We start from the raw sequence: 19,678 nt of genomic DNA, 5'->3' as shown, positions 1-19,678 counted from the left end.
CCACTTCCTCCCTTCCTGTATCGGTTCCCATGAAGAGGTGGCACCCGGCCCAGCAGGGAAGAACTCTGCAATGATCTGCTTATACTAAATTGCCTTATAGCATGAGGTCACTTCCTCCAAACGCATCTCTCACATGGCCATTACTATCCAGTGCACTTCCTGTATCCAGATTTAGATGAGTTTAATATTAAGGGCGGGGTTGAAACATAAAAAATATGACATACAGACAATCTTACTGATATGGCTCTAATGTTACTTCCCCTTATAAGCTTGTTTCCTCCACTGTCGCAACAGTAAATCTATCCGACAGGTCGCCTGTGAGGTTTACATGCGGAACGCTGAAACGCAAGCCAGTGAAGAAGAGAAGCCATCACTCAGTCTGACAATGTGGAACACTGCAGCTGTCCCCCTGGACAGACGGACACATTTCCCACACTCGTCCCACACCAGGGACCCCCTGTTCCCCCGATACTCTCTGACATTTAAAGTGGTACGACAACGGCCATTTCACAACATGGAATGATTTTAGTGGGGGGAAATGAAGTCCAAACTAGGTCATTGAAACCGTCTTTATGTGATTTTTGGTGATGTTTGCCGTTGATTCAAAAGGTCTGTATCTTGTGGTGGCTCTGCAGCAGTTGGAAAGGTCGACGTTGCACAGGCAGCAATATTACATAACATATCAGCATAAACTTAAAGGATTACTGCATGTAGAGCAGCTTTCAGAGGCTTTTCCATGTGGCTCATGGCTCTATGCAGGTCATTCTACAGACTGTGGGACGACTGCAGACCTGGAGAGTGACAAATACAACAAAATACTACAAAAAACACAGTCAGTGATGTCATTTGGACATAATGTCTCTGTAAACCAGTCCCACACTTTGGTTGGTTGGTTAGCTTGGGGTCCTGAGGTTCGTGTACAGATCAGCAGGGAGTTCCAGTAGGTTTACAGTCTCTTTAATAATAGTGACAGAGATCAGAAAGATATTATTGTTGCTATTGTTGTTTCTTTCTCTCTTAGCCTACTAATCACACAATTTGGTCGAAATAAAGTGATGCTTTGAACGAAGTTAAGCTCTCCCAATCTGAGTGAAGTGGACAGGAAATATCGGGGCAAAGCGCTCGCAGAGGGAGCGAGTGATCTCATCAAACGAAGAATGGATGGACTGAGCCGAGGCTGGCACGAGGACATTTTTTAATTCCTCTCCGTTGGGACAGTGAATGCAGCCCAGCAGCAGCCCGGCCAGCGAACTGGACAGAACCCAGTCTGTCATGGTGTCACACTGCCACTTCCAGAGGGCTCTGCTGTGCACCGAACCACACACCAGAACAAGGCCCTCATTGTCAGGCGCTCTTGCTTTCTAACGACCCCCTGAGTTTTGTAATGACCCCTGTCACACTGAGAAGTCCATCATAATCAATCTGTCCCGTCAGCGGTTTGTAGGTCAACGCCGTTTGAGTCCCTTCTGTATTAAACCTAAATATACACAACTGCAGAATTTGCAAGCGGTGAATCATTCCATCAAACGGCCCGATGTTATCAGCAATGGCAGGTTATGCACAGCAGGAAACCAGCGACCATGGCAACAGTCATCACGACACGTTCTTCTGTGAAGTGTGCAAACTTGTCCTCCACACATACCCTTTAAAATGAGAGAGGGGTGTGATATCACGCCGACATAGGACATACAGCTGTTACAGCCTCAACCTACATATTTGTCGGCCATTAGAAGGCTTTTGTTCACTGCAAACCGGTCGATCCACATCCAAGTCTGTCTTGTGCAAGTCTCTTTAAGTCTAAACCGATCACATCAGCAGCAAGCAGACAAAGCAAGACAGGACAGGCATGCAGAAATATCTTCTTTGGCATGGAGAAAATCTGCCACGCCTTCGCCTTCATCCATCTGGGAGAGAAAACCTGTAGTTAAAAGGTTCTCATGAGCCGTGTGTGTGTGTGTGTGTGTGTGTGTGAGGAGGGTTTGGCGTCTCTCCCTCACCTTCTACTCTCTTCAGGTGTTCCTCCAAACCAAAGACAGGCAACACCTCACAGCCGGCTCTGCTCTCAGCCTCAGGGTTCACTAACGGCCCCGTAAGACCTGCGTCTGTCTGTCCATGTGCCCCCGCGTCACTCCTCTAAGGACGCATGGCGGGGGAGCCTGGACAGCCCAGCTCTCATCCTGACCCTCCGGACTCAAACGTGCTCGCCGCTTGCTTGGATGTCGCTGCCTTGTTATCATCACTATTACAGCAGCAGCAGGGGCGGCAGGGCCAAGTAGAGAGAGACAGACAGGCAGACAGACAGGCAATGGAATCAAGAAAACCATATTGGCCGTGCTTTAACGCTGTAGGTGCTTGAATAGACCCGCTGAGAGGAGATCGAGGGGAAAGAGAGCGAAAGACAGAGCGCCAAGAGATCAACCAGCTGAGCCTGAGAGCTTGCAGATGTTGTTGTGGAGCCACAGAGGAGGAAATCAACTCTGCCTCCAGGACAACAGCTGGACACGAGCGCCGCAGCCCTGCTCACTGAGGCGACTGTGTCTGTAGGAGAGGAAGTAGGCGTCCGGCAGCAGGCTGAGCAGAACGCGCCATTGTTGCATTTCACTTTACTGACCAATACTTTTGCCTACGTGGCTATAAAAAAAAAAGAGGTAAATAAGGAGGTAACACACTGTTTATGATGGCTGGGCACTCACATAGACATGAGGAGACGGGGCCTTATTCAGTGGAACAGGAAGACTGAATCAATGGTCGCTGCTGTGGGGGAAAAAGCCTTTTAAATTGCCGTTCACACTTTGCATTTTACAGCTAAGAAATGTCAAAACTACACAATGAGGGACTTGAAACGGAGAGGGATGGACGGCAGCACATGGAGAAGTGAATGCAAAGCGAGGCACAGCACAGATAGCCTCATCTGCTTTGCTGTTGCACAATAACATGCAGTGGATTCTGCTGGGCCGGTGCAGTCATGCATGACGCATTACTGCAGTTACACCTGTGGTTTCACTAAGGCTGCGTGGTTAGCAGCCTCTTTCTTCTTTGCAGATTGAACGAACAACACACGCACGCGCACACACACTCGCGCACACACACAGCTTCAGCTTCAGCGGTGTGTTCTCAGGGTTAGGGGGTTAGATGCTGAGGGGATTCCTGTCAGCCTGGAGGGAAACGTCACCCTGAGCCTGATCCACTCGGGTCCTCAGTTCCTCTCTGGGACAAACGCAGCTTTCTTTGCTCGTGTGTTTACTCTTCCACTGTGGACCTTAAACCCCGATGCATTGCTTAATTGTTTCCGGGAATGACGTGCTAAATAAAAAAAAGTCATAAAATCGAGGAGAAAGAAGTCGCAAATTCCTAGAAGTGCTATTTTATGAAAGATGTGTTCCCTTTGTAACTACACAGACACAACAACAACAAGCAAGCAAAGGTCACAGTCTCCGGGCCGGTTCTCCTTTTCCGCGTATGTGTGTGTGTGATTGAGGGGATATAATTCTGTATATTAAATCATAACGTGTGAACCTGAGTGTGTGTGAAGCTGCTGCACCTCCATCCCGAATGAAAACAACTTAATTTTAAAGCCTAAATTAGTTGAAATATGATCGAAAACGCCTCTAAATGTCTCCTGACTGCATTAAACGCACAGAAATGTCTCTCTGTCTGTTTGCGCATCAACACAAAGTGACTAACACACTCTAACATGCAGCATGAGAGAGGATCATCCCCGTGTTTACCTGGCAGCAGTGATCTGGGGGTCTCACCTGTCCGCAGAGGGGTTTGGATCGATAACAGCTGATTCTGCCGCCGTCCGACTTCCGTCTTCATCTGCTCCTCACCGGCCTGAGCCCCATTCGACCGAACTGACGAGCGGAGGTTGATGCCAAAGCGCCGAAAAGAACAAACAACAAAGAGTGAGGAAGTGAAATCTGTTTAAGGTGTCTTCTCGCCAACTCGACCAGAAATGAGCCTCGATCGATCAGCCAACTCGTCCTGTAGTCTCTATAGATTTGACTAGAAGATTCCGGCGCGTTTCCAGTTCAGTTGTTGTGCTGTGTTGCGCGCGCGTGTGTGTGTGTGCGGGGTGAAGTGATCAGTGTGTGAGCGGCGCTGATCCACGCAGGATCCAGATGAACGTGACAGAAACTCCGGGGCAGATTCAGCTTCTCTCTCCTCTTCCCCGTCACAAACATTACAAGTTTTTTTCTTTGCCCCACCTTGATCTCCAGCGCGCATGCGCACTAACGACACGCCAGCTCCGGGTTTAAAAATATCTCTTCATACAATTCTGACAAAGCTGTGGAGCGAAGAAGAAGAAGAAGAAGAGGAGGAAATATGCGCACAAACATCCAGAGCGGTGGATATTTTAGTTTTTATTTGTTATTGGCAGATTGACAAGATTGTAGTAATTTGCACAATACTGTAACGATGACGCACCTCGGTCTGTTTCAGGTAAATTAGCTTCTCAGTGCGATGAAACTGAACCGCGGACATGTCTGAAACGTCCACACACACACACTGAGGCGCTGTAAATAAAGACTAACGTGTCGTCACCTGAGCGCTCAGGCACATCCTGTTTACACTCAGTGTCAGATCAGCACATCAGCTCCGCTCAAACAACGCAAAGAACATCAACTATTCATTAGAAAGAAAGTAACTGCTGACATACTGGCAAACTGAGGCGGTAACGAACCCAGCAACATGTGGCGTCAAGGCCCCCTGGCGGCCAAAAACTATTATTCAGTCGATTCTATTCGCTAAGACTTGCTGATGTTTTCAATCCGGACTTGTCTCGACAGATGTGATTCGCACATCAGGCCAGTGGAATGTTTGGAACAGAAGAACACCTTTGTCCTTAGACGTCATTCACATACCCAGGGCATGAACTAAGTGCAGCTAAGTACACACACACAGACAGACACACACACACACATCAGAGCTCCTGAGAGGTTTGCATGGAGCACGCAGGCAGAGATGATGGCATGGATCATCTGTGCAGGCGTGGGTTTGTTCAAACTGTCCTTAACTCCTGATTCAGAGCCTGCAGAGTAAAGCTCAGTGAGGACCTGAAGCTGTTTCAAATGTCGCTTCAGTTCAAAATGAAATCAAACTTGAAATTAGTGTCGCCTTGATCGAGAAGGAGCTCTGGTTCTGGTTCTGTGTTGCTGAGGGAGAGAGTGAAAGTGCAGACAGCTTCGGTCCTGTCAGGCCTCACACAGCAGCACAGAGACGCCAGCTGCTCCCTAATGCTAATTGTTGAGTTTTCTGGTCGTCACCAGCAACGGACTAACAGACATAAGACACGCCTCCCAGACGATTCTCACGTCAGACATTTTGACCTGCCCAAAAAACAGGTTTAAAAAGAAAAAAGATAAAAACAGATCAGCTGCAGAGACGTAAAGACTCACTGAGGCATCATCAGGTCTGACTCCACCTCCACACACACCCAGGCCAAAACACCTGACATGAGAGATGTGTAACAGTGGAAGGGTCCATGAAAAGAAAAGTTTAAAAAAGGTCAAATAAAAGCAGACACACACACACACGTCACAGACCCAGAATCATTGGCTCAAGCAGGGTCGAGTGCTTCACATCTCTATCTGTCTCTTGTGTGTGTGTGTGTGTGTGTGTGTGTGTGTGGGGAATAAGAGGATTCACTCAAAATGCCTTTCAATCCCCAGCAGAGCATTTATCCTTTGGAAAATGCTACATTTCTATGATTATCAACTCACAAATCATTCACCAAAATGCTGCTGTACATCTAAACCCGAGTCACACACACACTCTCGGCTGGAACGTTAACCGACACCTGGGAACCAAAGTGTCGCACTGGAGAAATGATCATCATGGTCAGTATTTCACTAAACAAACAAAGAAAAGAAACAAAGTGTAGATCCCTGGCTTCTGTCCAGGAGCGGCCACATTGAACTGTGGCTCCTTTGTTATCTTCAGAACATCTCATTATTCATATAAATGCCAAATCTTCCATGTTTACGTCGATGGACTTCCTGTCTGGATTAAAAAAAAGCCAAAACTAAACTGAGTCAGGTGGAGGTCTGACTGTAACAACACTGTGTGTAACTGGATCACACCTCACACACACACAATGGCAGGTTGAGTGTGTGAGGTCGTTCTCCACTTAATGCTGTGAAACTTTTCTATATTTCAATTACATTTTTGAATTTCCCCATCTTTGAAACATCGTGTAAACTGGTGTAAATACAATAGTATCTCCTTAAGTCCTGCAGCCTCTAAAGGCCATAACCAACAGAGTGAGCTTCCCTCTCTCCTCCTCTTCCTCCTTGTAGAAACGTTAAACTGAAACGATGGTCCCTCATGACGGGAATAATCCCATTCCATGTTGCTGACTTGGAAAAAACAGATGGGTTGTAAAAAGAGCTGAAAGTGTTTAATGGAAAGGCTCCAAAAAAAAAAAAAAAAAAGGTTAAAAGCATTGCTGAGTCCCATCATGCTGAGTGCAGGGGGATGACAAACTTGCACCCAAAGGGAGAGAGGTACTTGATCCCCACTTCCTGGAACACCTGGCGAGGGACGCCGATGTCGCACAGGTACACTCTGCCGGCGCCCTCGGCCAGGGGGAGGGGGAGGCAGAGGGACAGAGACCACTTGGCCTCCACCGCCAGCCCCTGGCCGCTCACCGGGGGATCGATGCTCAGCACGGGGGCTCGGTTCTGATTGGCCCAGTCCGCCGCCGCTCGGTACCAAGGCTGGTCCATCAGGAATGTGTTCTCGTGGCAGTCCAGGCAGTTTATGATGAGGTCCACCGGGGTGTCTGGGAGGTCTGTGGGGGCGGAGAGAAGCACAGACGTGATCAACAAATATCATCTGATGACCTACAGAACGATGAATCTGAAACACGCTGAGACATCCGACCTACCTTTGATATTTGACACTTGTTTGCCTCCAGTCTTGCTGAAGAGTGTGAGCTCGTTCGTGACGGCGTCGAGCATCTTGACAAAGTTTGGCAGAAACAAGATGACCTCTACTTCGTGATTGGCCAGGTGACGACCGCAGCTGATGCCCTGAGCGCCCTGAACATGAGGGCCGCAGAGCAGAGCCACCGTGGGGCGCTGGTGCACGTTCTTGGGGGTCAGTCTGGAAGGAAAAGGACGAAGAAATTAATAATTGAGCAATATATACACGATGATACATCTAAAGCTTTACACACAAGCGTTGTAGTTCCCTCAGCTTACCTGTTGGGCCCCCCCAGCAATGTGAGAGCCATCTGACTGGCACACACCCCCGTCATCTCCAGCCTCCGCTCCAGCGACAGTCCGTGGCGCTCCGCAACCATCAACAGACGCTTGTGTAACTCGTAGGTCACACTGGGTACAACGAGGCCAGAGTCTGCATTTCATAAAGGAATAACACAATAAGAAAGGTTAACTTCACTTCACCTCATTTGTTCCATGATGTAACCGCTGCAGTGACTCGTACCTGTGCAGTACTCTTTGGAGCCGGGCTGTGACACGGTGATCTGTCTGTACACCACAGGTTTGGCCTCTAGGATGTTTTCGTCGTGGCGGTAGCGTGAGGGCGTCTGCTCTTGCGGGGTTCCGCGCGATCTGGCTCCGTTGCTCCGTGACGTGTCGATCTCTGAGAACACGGCGGCTTTGTCGAAGAGAGCCAAGTTTCCTTCAAAATCAAAGTCGGTGTCTAGCTCCTCGTCCACGTTGTCCCCGAAACACTCATCGTCTCTGTGCTTCATGTGGCTGTTGCCGTTCTTCACCCCGTTTTTTTTTGGAGTGACTTGGTTTGCACCTCGACTACTCGATGACCCTGATGGAACAACAAAACACAGAAGCTCTAACAATCAGCAAATGGAATATTTGCTTCAACTCATCCAGCAGTGTTAGACTTACAGGAGTTATGTCTCCGTCTGAATCCTTTGGGCTGACCTGGGACTTCCAGGTGACGGTCTCCGTGGCTTTTGGAGCAGTGCTGGGGCGAGCTCACCTTGTCCACAGACCTGGGGTCACCCTTTGGGACCTGAACTGCAGCACTGCTGACCTTTGTAGATGCAGACGAACTGTTCCCGACCCTTCCACTGCAGTCCAAGAACTTAAGATCCTTAATGTCCATGGCACTGAAGAAAGGAACACAACATGTAAGTCTTCTGTAACTAATCAGCCTGATATGCAGAAATCAAATGTGCTACATTCACATTATAGACTGATGTGGCGCCGATCTGATGTTGTGACTAACATGTGACAAAGAACTGATTTTCTCTGATCAGACTTAGGCTGTGTGTGTGTGTGTGTGTGGTTCTAGATCAGATTTATATTTAATCTCAATCCACTTCGAAGACATGTGGCTTTCTTATGATCTCATGAATCTTCTCAATTTTAGATCAAATCACTGCGGGGGAGAGACAATGATATTATAAATGTGTTAGAGATATAAAGGAACATCCCCATAATAACCCCTGTGTGCAGAGCTGCTCCATTCAGACACAGACCTGAATGTGACCCATCAACCCTTGTGGCCTGTCCTGTGATGTGACTGTAGCCATGTTGTTACAGTGAACTCTACCTGAACGTGACCTCGGGCACCGGGCACTTGACTCCATTGTGGAAAGGCAGCTTGAGGGCGATGGTCTGGCTGTTCTGGTCCACTGAGGACACTTCTCCCTGATACACTCCCAGCGTCGGCCCACAGTTAATTGACACCAGGCAGCCCAGCCAATCCGCAGCCATGTCTGAGCAATAGCAAGAAGAGAAGTTGGGAAAAGCGTCAAAATTGATTTAATTCGTTTTTCTGCTGCGTCACAACAACAAGCGCTTAAGAGTGGACATGATCTCCGCGAGCTCTAAACAAAAGCTACTGCTCGCGTTAGCAAATACTTGGTGTGAAACTCTCGTTAGCTTCGGCCTAGCTAAGTTAGTCTTTCGTTAATTACGTTAACAGTTGCGCACTTTTGTGTGAGAATTTCACTGCGCTGCGTGCTTTACCTGTTACAAATGGACGCGAGGTGGAATCTTTGAGTTAGTGAGTGAACAGCGTGAGCGCCGCGTTAATAGGAAAGTAGCCGCGCTAGCTTCTTAGCTTCTCACAGGTTCCAAAAAGCTGCTGCTGCTGGCCTCGCGCTAGTTCCGGCTTCCGGTAAATTTCAGAATAAAACGGTACTGTTCTCATTTACAGCATTTTTAAACCAAACGGGGACAGAACAGCATAAGCTTCAACATTCTGGGTTTATTTCTATAATAGATATATAAGAAGTAAGTAGATACATTTTCCAGCTTTGTGTCTGTGCAGGGGACTAATTATAACTCTGGATTTAATCAGGAGCATGTAGTATTTCACGCTGAGCTGTAGTCTGCAGCCATCTGACAGCTCATGACCTCTCGCTGATGCTCAAATAAAGTGTCTTTTCTCTGTATACATTCATAAGCCCTTCTTTTGTGCAGGGTCATAATAAACTGTGCCTCATTTACTATTGTATTTCATAAAATGTCAGTAATACAAGTTCAAAACACAAGCTTGGATGCAACTGATTGACAAATGCTTCTTACCAGTCAAGTGTACTTGCAGCTGTACTTTCTGACATGATTCCAATGTTCAATGCTTTAAAGATAGACTGAAATAAATGATCAAATGTGTGGGGCGCCAACCAACAAGTTACAATATTGATGTCATCTAAACTAACAGAGTTACAACACTGATCTCATCCAAAACTTGAAAAGTTACAACAACGGTGTCTCATATTAAATAACTAAATTATAGATTTCAAAATAATGTCAACTATATGAAATACTCTTCATCTCATCTTCATCTTTTGGTGCTCAGAGCTTCTACAAAGACAAACAACCTGACAGCAACGTTTATGAACCCCTGTTGATGCTTTTACAGTTTTGTTTACATGATTAATGTAAAAGAAATAACAAAAGAGGTTTATAATTTGAGTTATGTTGAGATGAAAAAATACTCAAATTGATAATTATCATCTATGGGTCACATTCTTGAACATATGAATGCAAGTGATTTACACAGATTGGACCTATAATAAGAGCTGCTTGGAGATGTTCTTAACAACTCATGTCAACAAACAGAGGGAGCATATTGAGTGGGTGACGTCAGGCGGATACTATCCCAGCAGTGTTGGATATGGCACACCCACCCAACTGTGTCTTGTGTGCATAGGTTACCATGGATACCTGGTTCGAGAGCAGCACACTCCAAAGCATGCAATCAAAGCAGGTGTGAGGCTTACAAGTGGAACAACGGAGCATTGGGAATGGCCTGGCGAGAATATTCAGCAGAAAGGTACTGTAAGAGACAAAGCTATTCAAAGCAAGACTCAGATCATCTATCGGGTTAACCTTCGTTCCCATCTCCATAATGCATTTTGACCACTTATTTGTATTTCCAATAGAGACAATCAGGTTTTATACACAAATACAGGATAAATGCAAAATCAGTGACGCGGCAGCTCGACAGCTCAGTGATAAACATGCATTATTATAAGTTGTTACTAAGCGAGCACAGGAAATACTGAGACACACGATCCAAGAATAGCCTTGTACTTTGAGCTGTCACCTTTGTGTGAAAATCTAAGCCCGGAGAGAGCCAGTGGGCAGACATGTGGGCCGATGAAGATCACAGACTCTCCCCTACAAGGATCAGTGACGGCTTAGATTCGAGGGATTCAAGAACACACTCAGCACACTTTAGATCCTCTTCCAGCCCATTTTCAATCACAGACATGTGGGACAGCAAATCTCGCTTCTCAGCTCAGGTAGGACGGAATTGTAATCTTTTTGTTTTTCGGTTGAACAGTTTTCCTCAAAGTGTATTCATTTCAAAGTTGTGTTTTGTTGTCCTTAGTCCTCCGCATGGTGTGGAATGGCCACTGTTTCTGGGGCAGGATTTCTATCCAAAGTCAACACAAGGTGATAGAGGAATCACACTGTTATTGACACAGTTATACTCTCTGTTTTGAATTTAAGATCAGGTACCGGTAATGTACATTTTTGAACTTCCAGATGTCTTTCAGCACATCTGGCAGCAGCACCGGTAGTTTCAGACACACGGATCCCGGCATGAGACGATGGCAGTCGCTGTCCCGCCTGCCGCCCGAGTGTCCCGGGCGACCTTTTCCTCCGACCCCGGGGATGGAGCTGCGGGCGGCCCTGGATGAGACGAGCTTCAGGAGAACAGAGCTCATGGAGTGGCTGCAGGACGTTCAAGATCGACTGGACAGCCAAATGGACCTGTTCAACACCAGACACACACACATGCCCCACAGCCTGACTGGAGCACAACTGCTTGACATGAAACACAAGGTAGGAGAGGATTTACAGGAAAAGTACAATTGAGTTGCTATGGAAACAAATCTATTTCCGCAATGACTACAGCATGTCTTTTTTTGTTTTGCCTTATTTTCTTGCCTGTAGTTGTGTTGGTGGCTGGGGTTTGTTTGTATTTCTCTGGTGCTGTGTGTGTGTTTTGATGGTACAGAGCCTCAGTTCACCAGGTATTGATGTGTTACAGCAGCGGGCTGAAACAGTGAATGTTCTTGAGCAGGAGAAGGCGGCTGAACGGCGTGGAGAGCTGCATGAAAAGTAAATACAGCAAAAGATACGGAAAATAATTGACTTACAATCACGGAAAAGTTATTAAATTGTGTGAAATTCCCTTACAAGAGTCCTGGAGCTGGAGATGGACATGATGAAAATGAGGTCAAATTTGGAGAGAGGAAGTCCCAGTTCACTCACATCACTGCCTGTAGCTCAGGAAGAATTTAACAAACAGGTCTGTAGGAGAATAGGTGTATTTCATCTTTATTTGTTCAGATTCATTACTGTCTTCTATGTTATTGTGCATGTTTTGTCAGAAGACGGACGCAGAGACTCCAGAAGTCTAAAGATGTCAGTTTAACATAATCTCTAATGTGAATTCTTCTCACATGCAGTCATCATAGCATAAACTCCTGACACTTCTATTCCCTCACATATTTAAATATCCAAGCTGCTTATCTTCTGCCTCTGAAGGAACAAAGGACACTGTTGAACCAAATGGAGGAGATGAACCAGAAGTTGAATCACACTATAGAGAACCACGCTGAGGTGCAAAAAGAGCTGAGTGAGGCAAACAGCAAACTCAGCCAAGCATGCCTGGTCAGTCTGGATGGTCTTTGTCACTCATTTGTGCAATACATAATACGCATTATCATCAAAACCCCTATCTATAATCTTTCTAATTCTGCCCAGGAAAAAGCTGTCTTGTCCACTCAGGTGCTTAAGCTGGAGGACAACATCAAAGACCTGAAGGCAAAACATTCAGATCAGCATCTCCTCATCCAGGTAGCAGTGTCAAAAACTAGAATACAATTTAATCTTCAGTGACTGAGACATGAAGTCATCATTCTGCGATCTTGCCCTCCTTCCTGTGCATCTTAACAGGAGAAAGCAGATCTGCACCAGAGGGTTCAGAGTCTGGAGCTGCAGCTGCAGAGGGCCAGAGAAACTACAGAGGGATGCACAGAGAAGGTGTGTGAAGTCCAGCTGCCTGACACCGACTCCCATGGCAACAAAACTGATCTGATGACAGAAGAAGTGACGTCCCTCAGACAGGTGGGATTCTTTGACTGGACGACCACATCAGGAGATCACCAGTCCCTTCATTGCTGCCTTCTTTATCAGAAATGAGCCCTGTTGTATCTTGACACCAGGTAAACGAGGAGCTGGTGTGTGAGATTGAAACAATCAAGCAGAGCCTGGAGATGTCACAGTCTCAGCTATGCAAACTGACGGCAGAGAAGATTGCTGCAACCGGTCGGATCGCAGACCTGGAGGTGGAACACACTCAGCTGATCCGAGACAAAGAGGAACTGCAGAGCAACATGAAGGAAGGAGGTCATGAAGAACAGACAGAGATGCAGGGAGAGCAACAACAGCTGAGGTGAGACATTAAGACCTTCCGAGGCACAGATAATATAATATAAATACCCATCATGTCCTCCACCTTCATGTCCTCCACATGTTTCATCAGGGAATCACTGGGAAGTTTACAGTCGGAGATGCAGACACTGAAGGATCGCTGCCAGAGTTTGGAGACGGAGGTCTTCGATACGGAGGAGAAGCTGCACCTACAGGAGGAGGAGTATCAGAAACAAGAGGCAGCCAGACTCCAGGACATCGTAGACCTCCGAACCGTGGCTGCACATTGGAGTGAGAAATGGCAAACTGTGGCTTTGACCCTGCAGTTCACACAGTCAGAGCTCGAAGAACTCAGGAGAAATGATCCCAGAGACAGAGTAAGACCTCTGCTCACATGAAGGATGACTTCATACGTGTGTAAGCCACTTCCAAAGATACTGTACGTCTAAATATGTCGATTTCAGCTCCAAGACGACGCTGCACAGCTGGTGAATGAAGTCGAAGAACTTAGGAAAGAGAGTTTGGAAGACAAGTGAGTTTGTTTGTCAATCAATGAGCACAACTGCTCACAAACATTCAACACTTACCCACATACATTTCCCCCCCCCCAGAGAAGAAATAGAGAATCTGCTGCAGCACAAAGCTTACATGGAGACGGAGCTGACCGCAGCCAAGGTAGAGCGTCTCTAAAAGCAAACATTTGTATGAAGATCACTGCGTTGTTTACACCTTTAATCCCATAGAAGGAATCCGTGGCTCTGCTCAGGGTGGAGCTTGATGCGTGTAAACAGGAGCTGGAGCTGGAGAGGAGCAGGAGTCAGGCGCTGCTGAGCAGATATAAGGACAAAAGCAAAGGTAAACTCAGCTTATGGTAACAACTAAGATGTGTTATTCTGACGTTTAAACACGGGGGGGTGCTAAACTCCCCACATCTTTGTATTTTCAGGCGGTGAAGCTGCACAGGCTGAAGATAGAGAGACAGAAACAGAGTGAGTGTGTTTCTGAGACTTTTATGTGTGTGATCATTAAATGTTACTGTAAATACCTCAGGTGTGTTTAGTTGTCTGCATCTGTTCAGACTCAACACATCCACACAGACGCCACCAGGCTCCCACAGCAGCCAGAATAATCAGGTCAGAACAGATCCCCTGAGTTTGACAGGAGCGGAAAACATTGTGTGTGTGAAATGTAATATTGGTAATTGATATAATGATGTCATGATTGATAGGTGTGCTCAGAAAGAGGCGAGGCTCAAAGGCTGGAGCGGAAACTGGCAGAGAGAGAGAAGGAACTGAGGGAAATGTAAGCTTTCCTGGTCTATAGATGAAAGATTAAAGGGCAAAACTGAGTGATATAAGATGAAGATGAATGTGTGAGCAGCTGTTTAAAAGTCATCCTCAACAGGACTCAAGCTTTGAGGAGTGCAGAACGGCTGAGAGAGACGGAAAACAGCAAGGCCCAAATCAGGATCTCTGCCCTGGAGCGCAAGGTACAAGTACTGACTTAAACCTACAGATGTGTGTGTGTGTGTGTGTGTGTGTGTGTGTGTGTGTGTGTGTGTGTGTGTGTGTGTGTGTGTGTGTGTGTGTGTGTGTGTGTGTGTGTGAATTGAATGTATGGATCTTCTATTTTTAGCCATGTGGGGTTCACATCCTGTTTTTCCCATGATGCAGCTTGCGAAGACGGCCTCTGGAGACAGCCGGGAGCATGGGAGCCCAGTGGATGTGTACGCCACAGACCTGCTGCGGGCCAGACTGGAGGGTAGGACTTCACTCGCACTTTAACGAAATGCTGCAATGGATAATGCGTCAATTTCACCAAACGAGTTTTGAAATAACTTCTTCCGCACGCTGTCAGAGAGCAAAAGGAAGGCGAACCAGCTGAGGCAGGAGAAAACGCTGGCGGTCCAGAGGTTACAAACCCTCAGGCAGCTTTACCGGGTAAGGAGCGTTTAAAGAACTTTCACACATTCAACTAAACAGTGGTGAGTAGAAAAACATAGAGATTCTTTCCCCGCAGGGGAAAACTGATAAACCGCCTGTGGAGGACAAGAAAGAAGAAAATGCAGCGAGTCCACTTCCTGCAGAGCCGGACATACAGAGGAGGAAGGTCACCGAGCAGGTAAAGGACTACAGCTGAGTGATGTGCTGTAAAGGATGAAACACGCAGCTCCAGTCAGTGAATGTATCCTGTTTGCAGTTAAAGAGCCTCTTTAAGGAGCGAGAAGAAGAGGTGGGAAAGGTTGAGGACATAGCGACAGCAGCTCAGACTGGAGCCTCCACCGCCAAGACTGCAGTCGTCAAGGTGAAACATACTCAAGTCTCATGTTTGGCTGTAATCAACCACATTCACACATTGTTTACTTTCTGTTCTGACTCAGAATGCTCTGGACTGGACGAGCCAGCAGCATGGCTCAGGTCTGACACCAGTGTTTGAAGAGGAGGAGGAGGAGGAAGAAGAAGAGGAGGAGAGCAGCGATCAGCCAGGAGAGGATGAGGAAGAGCCGCAGGAAGTGACACGTGACGAGGGAAACCTCCAGAAGAAGAATCAACAGGTTACAAACGCTTACAAGACTTTACTCTAAACACCACACACACAAACTGCCAGTGTGTCGTTGTGTCCCACTTAGACATGAAGCTTCTTCCTCTTAAATGAGTGAAACATGAAGCCTCCTCATCACTCTGGCTGGAATCTGCATGAGCATGACGTACATGATTACTGCATATCTATACATGACATTATTAGGGGCTCAATCAGCAATCATTAACATTGCACACACACACACACACACACACACATACACACGCACACACACACAAACACACACAGTATGTAAGAGCAGACAGCACTAATCCCTGCTTCTACACAGTCACTGTGTATCATGGAGGATGCAGTCTCTGTAATTGCATAACCTCTTAGATCTCCCGTCCTCTGGTAAATAATCGGATTTGAGGCACAAAAGCACAACTGGAACTCATCCAGCTCAACCATTAGGATCAGTCAGAGTTAAACTATGTCACTGTGACTGAAGACAAACATAAGAGACATTCAAACTGTGTGCAAAGTCTTTAATACAGAGCTGAAACCCTTCGTCTCCTCTGCCAGATGTCAGCTGTGAGTGTGGAAACCAGAAACATGAAGGAAGAACACGAGAATCCTCTGCAAGGTGACAGTGTGTGTGTGAGCTCTGCAGAGCCGAATCTGGGGGCCGGCCCTGCTGCAGAGAGGCTGTCAGACAAGCCCCTGTGTGACACTCCAGATGAAGATGAAGGTGAAGGCGACCTGCAGCAGATGCCACCTTCCCACTTTCCAGACGGAGTATTCCTGGCTGAGCTTGTAGAGATCTGCAGTCCTGATGAAGATGAAGTGGAGGAAGACGGCAAGAGGGGCATTTCCTGAGGCTGTCATGAGGGCAGTGAGGCCATTAGGGGGCGCTGCAGCAGCAAACCGCTCTTAGCTGACATGAAGAAGAATCATGCATTCTTTTTGCTTTTTTTGCACACAGAGATTTAATGATTATTTAATGTTCTTATATTAACACTTTCACCTCCAATCTTCTTCTAACCTCAGATTTGGTGGAGAGTTTCTAACCAAAAGAGACAACAACACCACAAACAGTCTAATAGTATTAATAAAGGTCACCAGGCTACCTCAGGCAAAAGTGTGTTTTATTTAAATGTCATGAAATCTGTCATTAAACAGATAAACCTCAGCTCTGTGCGCCTCGTGGCAAAGGTGAATAACATCTGTAACAGCTGGGAGGTGCAGGTGATGTCTGAGCTCTATGGAGGTTCAGGTTTGAGGGTGTGCCAGCGCGCCTGCTCCACCTGACCCAGACTGCACACATCCCTCCAGTGTGCGCGTCCGGCGTCTGAAGCCTCCGAGCCGATGAAGACTCGACCAAGCGCTTTGCTCTCTGAGACGACCTGATTCTGTCAGAAGAGAGCGGCAGGAATGTTCTATTATGATCCAGGGTGGTTGGAATATAGATATGAGTGTAATATGAGTGTTGCTGTGTGACGATGAGCTGCTGGAGGGATCCTACCTGCATGATGATGAACTCCAGCATAAGGGGCAGCTGGCTGAGGTCTCCTGGCGGCAGGTCAAACAGGACGGGAGCGCTCAGAGCAGAACCCGACCCCCCCTCAGGCTCCCTGCTGCCAATCAGAATGTCCTCATGGTACAGATTCACCACCAGGCTGTAATCTGTAGACAGTAACATCAAACTAACAAGAAGGCTCTACCACCAAGACTCAGTATCAGGGGTTTCTGTTCTCTGCTTTGGCATCATCAGCATTCTAAAGTCATGTTGACCCATTCTGCTGGTTCAATATAAATATATTCAATTATAGAACTTCTATTTGTGCCATTTTGGTGTCCAATCCAAGGACAAACACACTGTTCTTAATACACTTTATTACGTTTTGATTGTGACTCCATTTAAATGAAATAGATATGGTCAGATGTCATGTCTGTGCATTAGCAGCAGTAAACACGATGCCTAGACAGACTAATGCAGACCGAGCCCAGATGCGTCCGATCAGAGATCCAGAGGAGATTGGAACATTTCCCTGAGGATTAAACCACAATGTCATTAAAAAGGGGGGATGATCTCCTGCTGCACTAAGACCCTGTAAGACATCATTTAATCCCTCCAACATTAAAAGCAAACACGACTTCACCTTTACTACTGATAGAATGTGTCTGCCTGTGCGGCTGTGTGTCCTCCTGTCTGTCTTACCTGCTGCTGCTGATGTGTGTGTAAGGCTTTCTAGGTTATCTGCTCTGAGGACCACGGCTTTGATGCATTGGGCCAGAGTCTGATGCTGAAGCAGGATGAAGATCTGTGCAGGGCAGCCAATCGCTGTGCACACCAGTGCATCATGGGAGTTCAGACTCTGCAGTCAAAGGGCAGAAGTTCATCAGTCAAGAGAAAATGAAGCTTAAGACAGTTTACAGTGTATTACATCGCATCAATGACCTTAGAAAACAGATCATGACCTCATGTCCACATGCAGAACTGTTCCCCTTTCTGTCTCCTGTCATGTTTATTTCAATCATTTCATATTGATCAGATATGAACGTACCTTTTTTAGCTTCCCCTTGTTTGGCTGAAGCTCCTTGGTGAAGTGAAACTGATGTTCTGCCTTCCAGTCTTTCCCTCCACACTCGGCCTCCAGTTGACCGAGCATGGCGCCTTCCACCCGTGTGTGTAGGACGAGCCTGAGCACACACCTCTGAAGCTCCTTCACCGAGTTCACCTTCAAAATCAGCTCCAGGTTTTGGGACTCAGAGTGGAGTGTGTTTTGCACAGAGGCCTGTATGGGACAGGGGTAGAGAGGAGGCAGGCTCCCCAGCACAGACACGTCCTCCAGCCTGTGGGGCGTCCCTGTGAGGTTGAGGACGCTCACCATCAGTGTTTGCTCGGTCGGAGAGAAGGCCAAAGAGAAATGGAGGCAGGGTTTTGCTGATGTTGCCTGTTTGTAGCTGGAACTGGAGCCGTAGCTCAGCGGAGTCATCGGGATCGGTTCCTCAGAGGGAGAACCAGTGAGCCTGCTGTGTTCACTGGATGAAACACTCAGTGTGCAGCGTCTCTGCACAGACTTACATGTTTTGGAAAAGAGCCCCAGTTTGGGACGTAAAGGTAAAGCAGCGCGGCTGTGCTCCATGGGTCTGTAGAGGGAGGAAGTGAGCACCGGCGGGCTGAGACGCCGCAGGGAAAAGTAAGACTTTGTGGCCTCCTTGTGATCGGCATCGAGGCAGGCTTGGGAGGAGAACGACAAAGAGGTGCATTCACTGTCAGAGGGAGCAGGACTGGTGGAGGGGTAATCAAAAACCTCTCCATCCAGCTCCTCGTACTGCAGCCTGCTGGACGGCGTGGTCGCTGCTGAGGGCGGCGGGTTCTGGGCAGAGACGACGGGTTCAACAGGACTCGCTGTCGCCGTTGCAGAATCTTTTTTCTGCTGACAAATGTCACTGTTCCTGCAGCAGAGAACACATCCCAGAAGCAGACACAGACAAAAGGCGATCAGCCCGACTAGAAGCAGAATTTGGAGATGAACTGTAGAAGGAAAAGAAGAATGAGATCATCATCATGTCAGGTCACAGCAGGTGAGGGAATCCAGTGTAAAAACCAAAACCATACCTTCTAACTGTTTGGTGAAGAGAACCTGAATCAGAAGCCAGAAGAAGAGCACGACCATGATGCCTTCAATGACGCCCTTACAGCAGAACAGCAGCACTGACTGCCATAGCGGCTGGCCTGGATATTCTTCATCGTGGTAAGGCATGGTGCCAAACAGTGTGCCCAGGGTCTGAGGGAGCCGGACGGAAACATCCACAGAAGCAGAGATGACCAGGCGAAGACGTTCACGCCATCTCTAAATCCACAAATCCTCTGCCGGCCGGACGAAAATGCATTCAGGCTTCCAGTCATGGAGATTTCCTTCATGGCTCCGCTTCAAATGATCAACCAAAGCCATCGTTCTAGAGATCTTAAAGGCTCTTTAGTGCCCAAACCATCATACCTGATATTTAGAATCAGATGGTTTTAGTCCACAACATCATTAAGTTTCACGAGGATGGATTACCTTTCATGAGACTTTCCAGATAAAAGCTGGTGGGAAAACAAAGTGGTATTCCCTGACTCTTCTACATCAAACTCCTGGTTGCGTCTCAGGGCAGAGACCTGACGAGACCAGACTGTGTGAGGACGGACGCATGTCACAAAGTCTGTCACATCTTTCTTGTGCAGTGTCCCAGATGTCACTCAAGCCCAGTCACTCGTC

At 47.3% G+C, this 19,678-nt stretch overlaps 2 protein-coding genes and 1 long non-coding RNA gene across 5 annotated transcripts in view; 1 reads left to right on the top strand and 2 right to left on the bottom strand.

The window, feature by feature from the left end:
- Positions 1-4,174, bottom strand: part of LOC143016183 (tyrosine-protein kinase CSK-like) — a 9,322-nt gene extending 5,148 nt beyond the window's left edge. Inside the window, exon 1 of one of the 2 annotated variants that reach the window (XM_076170390.1) lies at positions 3,729-4,174. The gene's annotated coding sequence lies outside the window, so the exon portion shown is untranslated. The remainder of the gene's footprint in view (positions 1-3,728) is intronic. The other variant, XM_076170380.1, reaches the window with a different exon arrangement.
- A 120-nt stretch (positions 4,175-4,294) lies between these two features.
- edc3 (enhancer of mRNA decapping 3 homolog (S. cerevisiae)) lies at positions 4,295-9,101 on the bottom strand. 2 transcript variants are annotated; one of them, XM_076170362.1, is made up of 7 exons: positions 8,964-9,101; positions 8,545-8,710; positions 7,875-8,098; positions 7,450-7,791; positions 7,206-7,359; positions 6,890-7,107; positions 4,295-6,793 (listed from the first exon to the last, which is right to left on the bottom strand). In XM_076170362.1, exons 2-7 carry the CDS (start codon positions 8,706-8,708, stop codon positions 6,459-6,461), a joined length of 1,437 nt encoding a protein of 478 aa, XP_076026477.1. In that variant the 5' UTR covers positions 8,709-8,710; positions 8,964-9,101; the 3' UTR covers positions 4,295-6,458. The 2 variants fall into 2 exon arrangements, with proteins under 2 accessions (XP_076026477.1, XP_076026484.1); XM_076170369.1 differs by having other exon boundaries at positions 7,911-8,098.
- A 5,649-nt stretch (positions 9,102-14,750) lies between these two features.
- Positions 14,751-15,172, top strand: LOC143017043 (uncharacterized). Its single transcript, XR_012965581.1, has 3 exons — positions 14,751-14,830; positions 14,910-15,011; positions 15,090-15,172. It is a non-coding gene; the product is annotated as an uncharacterized LOC143017043 (long non-coding RNA).
- Positions 15,173-19,678: the final 4,506 nt, after the last annotated feature.

This window comes from Genypterus blacodes, unplaced genomic scaffold (genome assembly GCF_046128005.1).
Source record: "Genypterus blacodes isolate CSIRO-AG114 ecotype Tasmania unplaced genomic scaffold, CSIRO-AGI_Gbla_v1 ptg000015l_1, whole genome shotgun sequence".
Classification (NCBI taxonomy): domain Eukaryota; kingdom Metazoa; phylum Chordata; class Actinopteri; order Ophidiiformes; family Ophidiidae; genus Genypterus; species Genypterus blacodes.
Note: the sequence above shows the minus strand (reverse complement) of the source record. Positions and strands in the feature narration are given on the sequence as shown.

Excerpts from the sequence above, each read along its gene's own strand:
- edc3 (XM_076170362.1), bottom strand. The coding sequence starts at position 8,708 with ATGGCTGCGGATTGGCTGGGCTGCCTGGTGTCAATTAACTGTGGGCCG. Across the intron at positions 8,099-8,544 it reads GTGCCCGAGGTCACGTTCAG|TGCCATGGACATTAAGGATC; the intron begins GTAGAGTTCACT and ends TCCTTTCTTCAG. Across the intron at positions 6,794-6,889 it reads ACAAGTGTCAAATATCAAAG|ACCTCCCAGACACCCCGGTG; the intron begins GTAGGTCGGATG and ends CCGCCCCCACAG.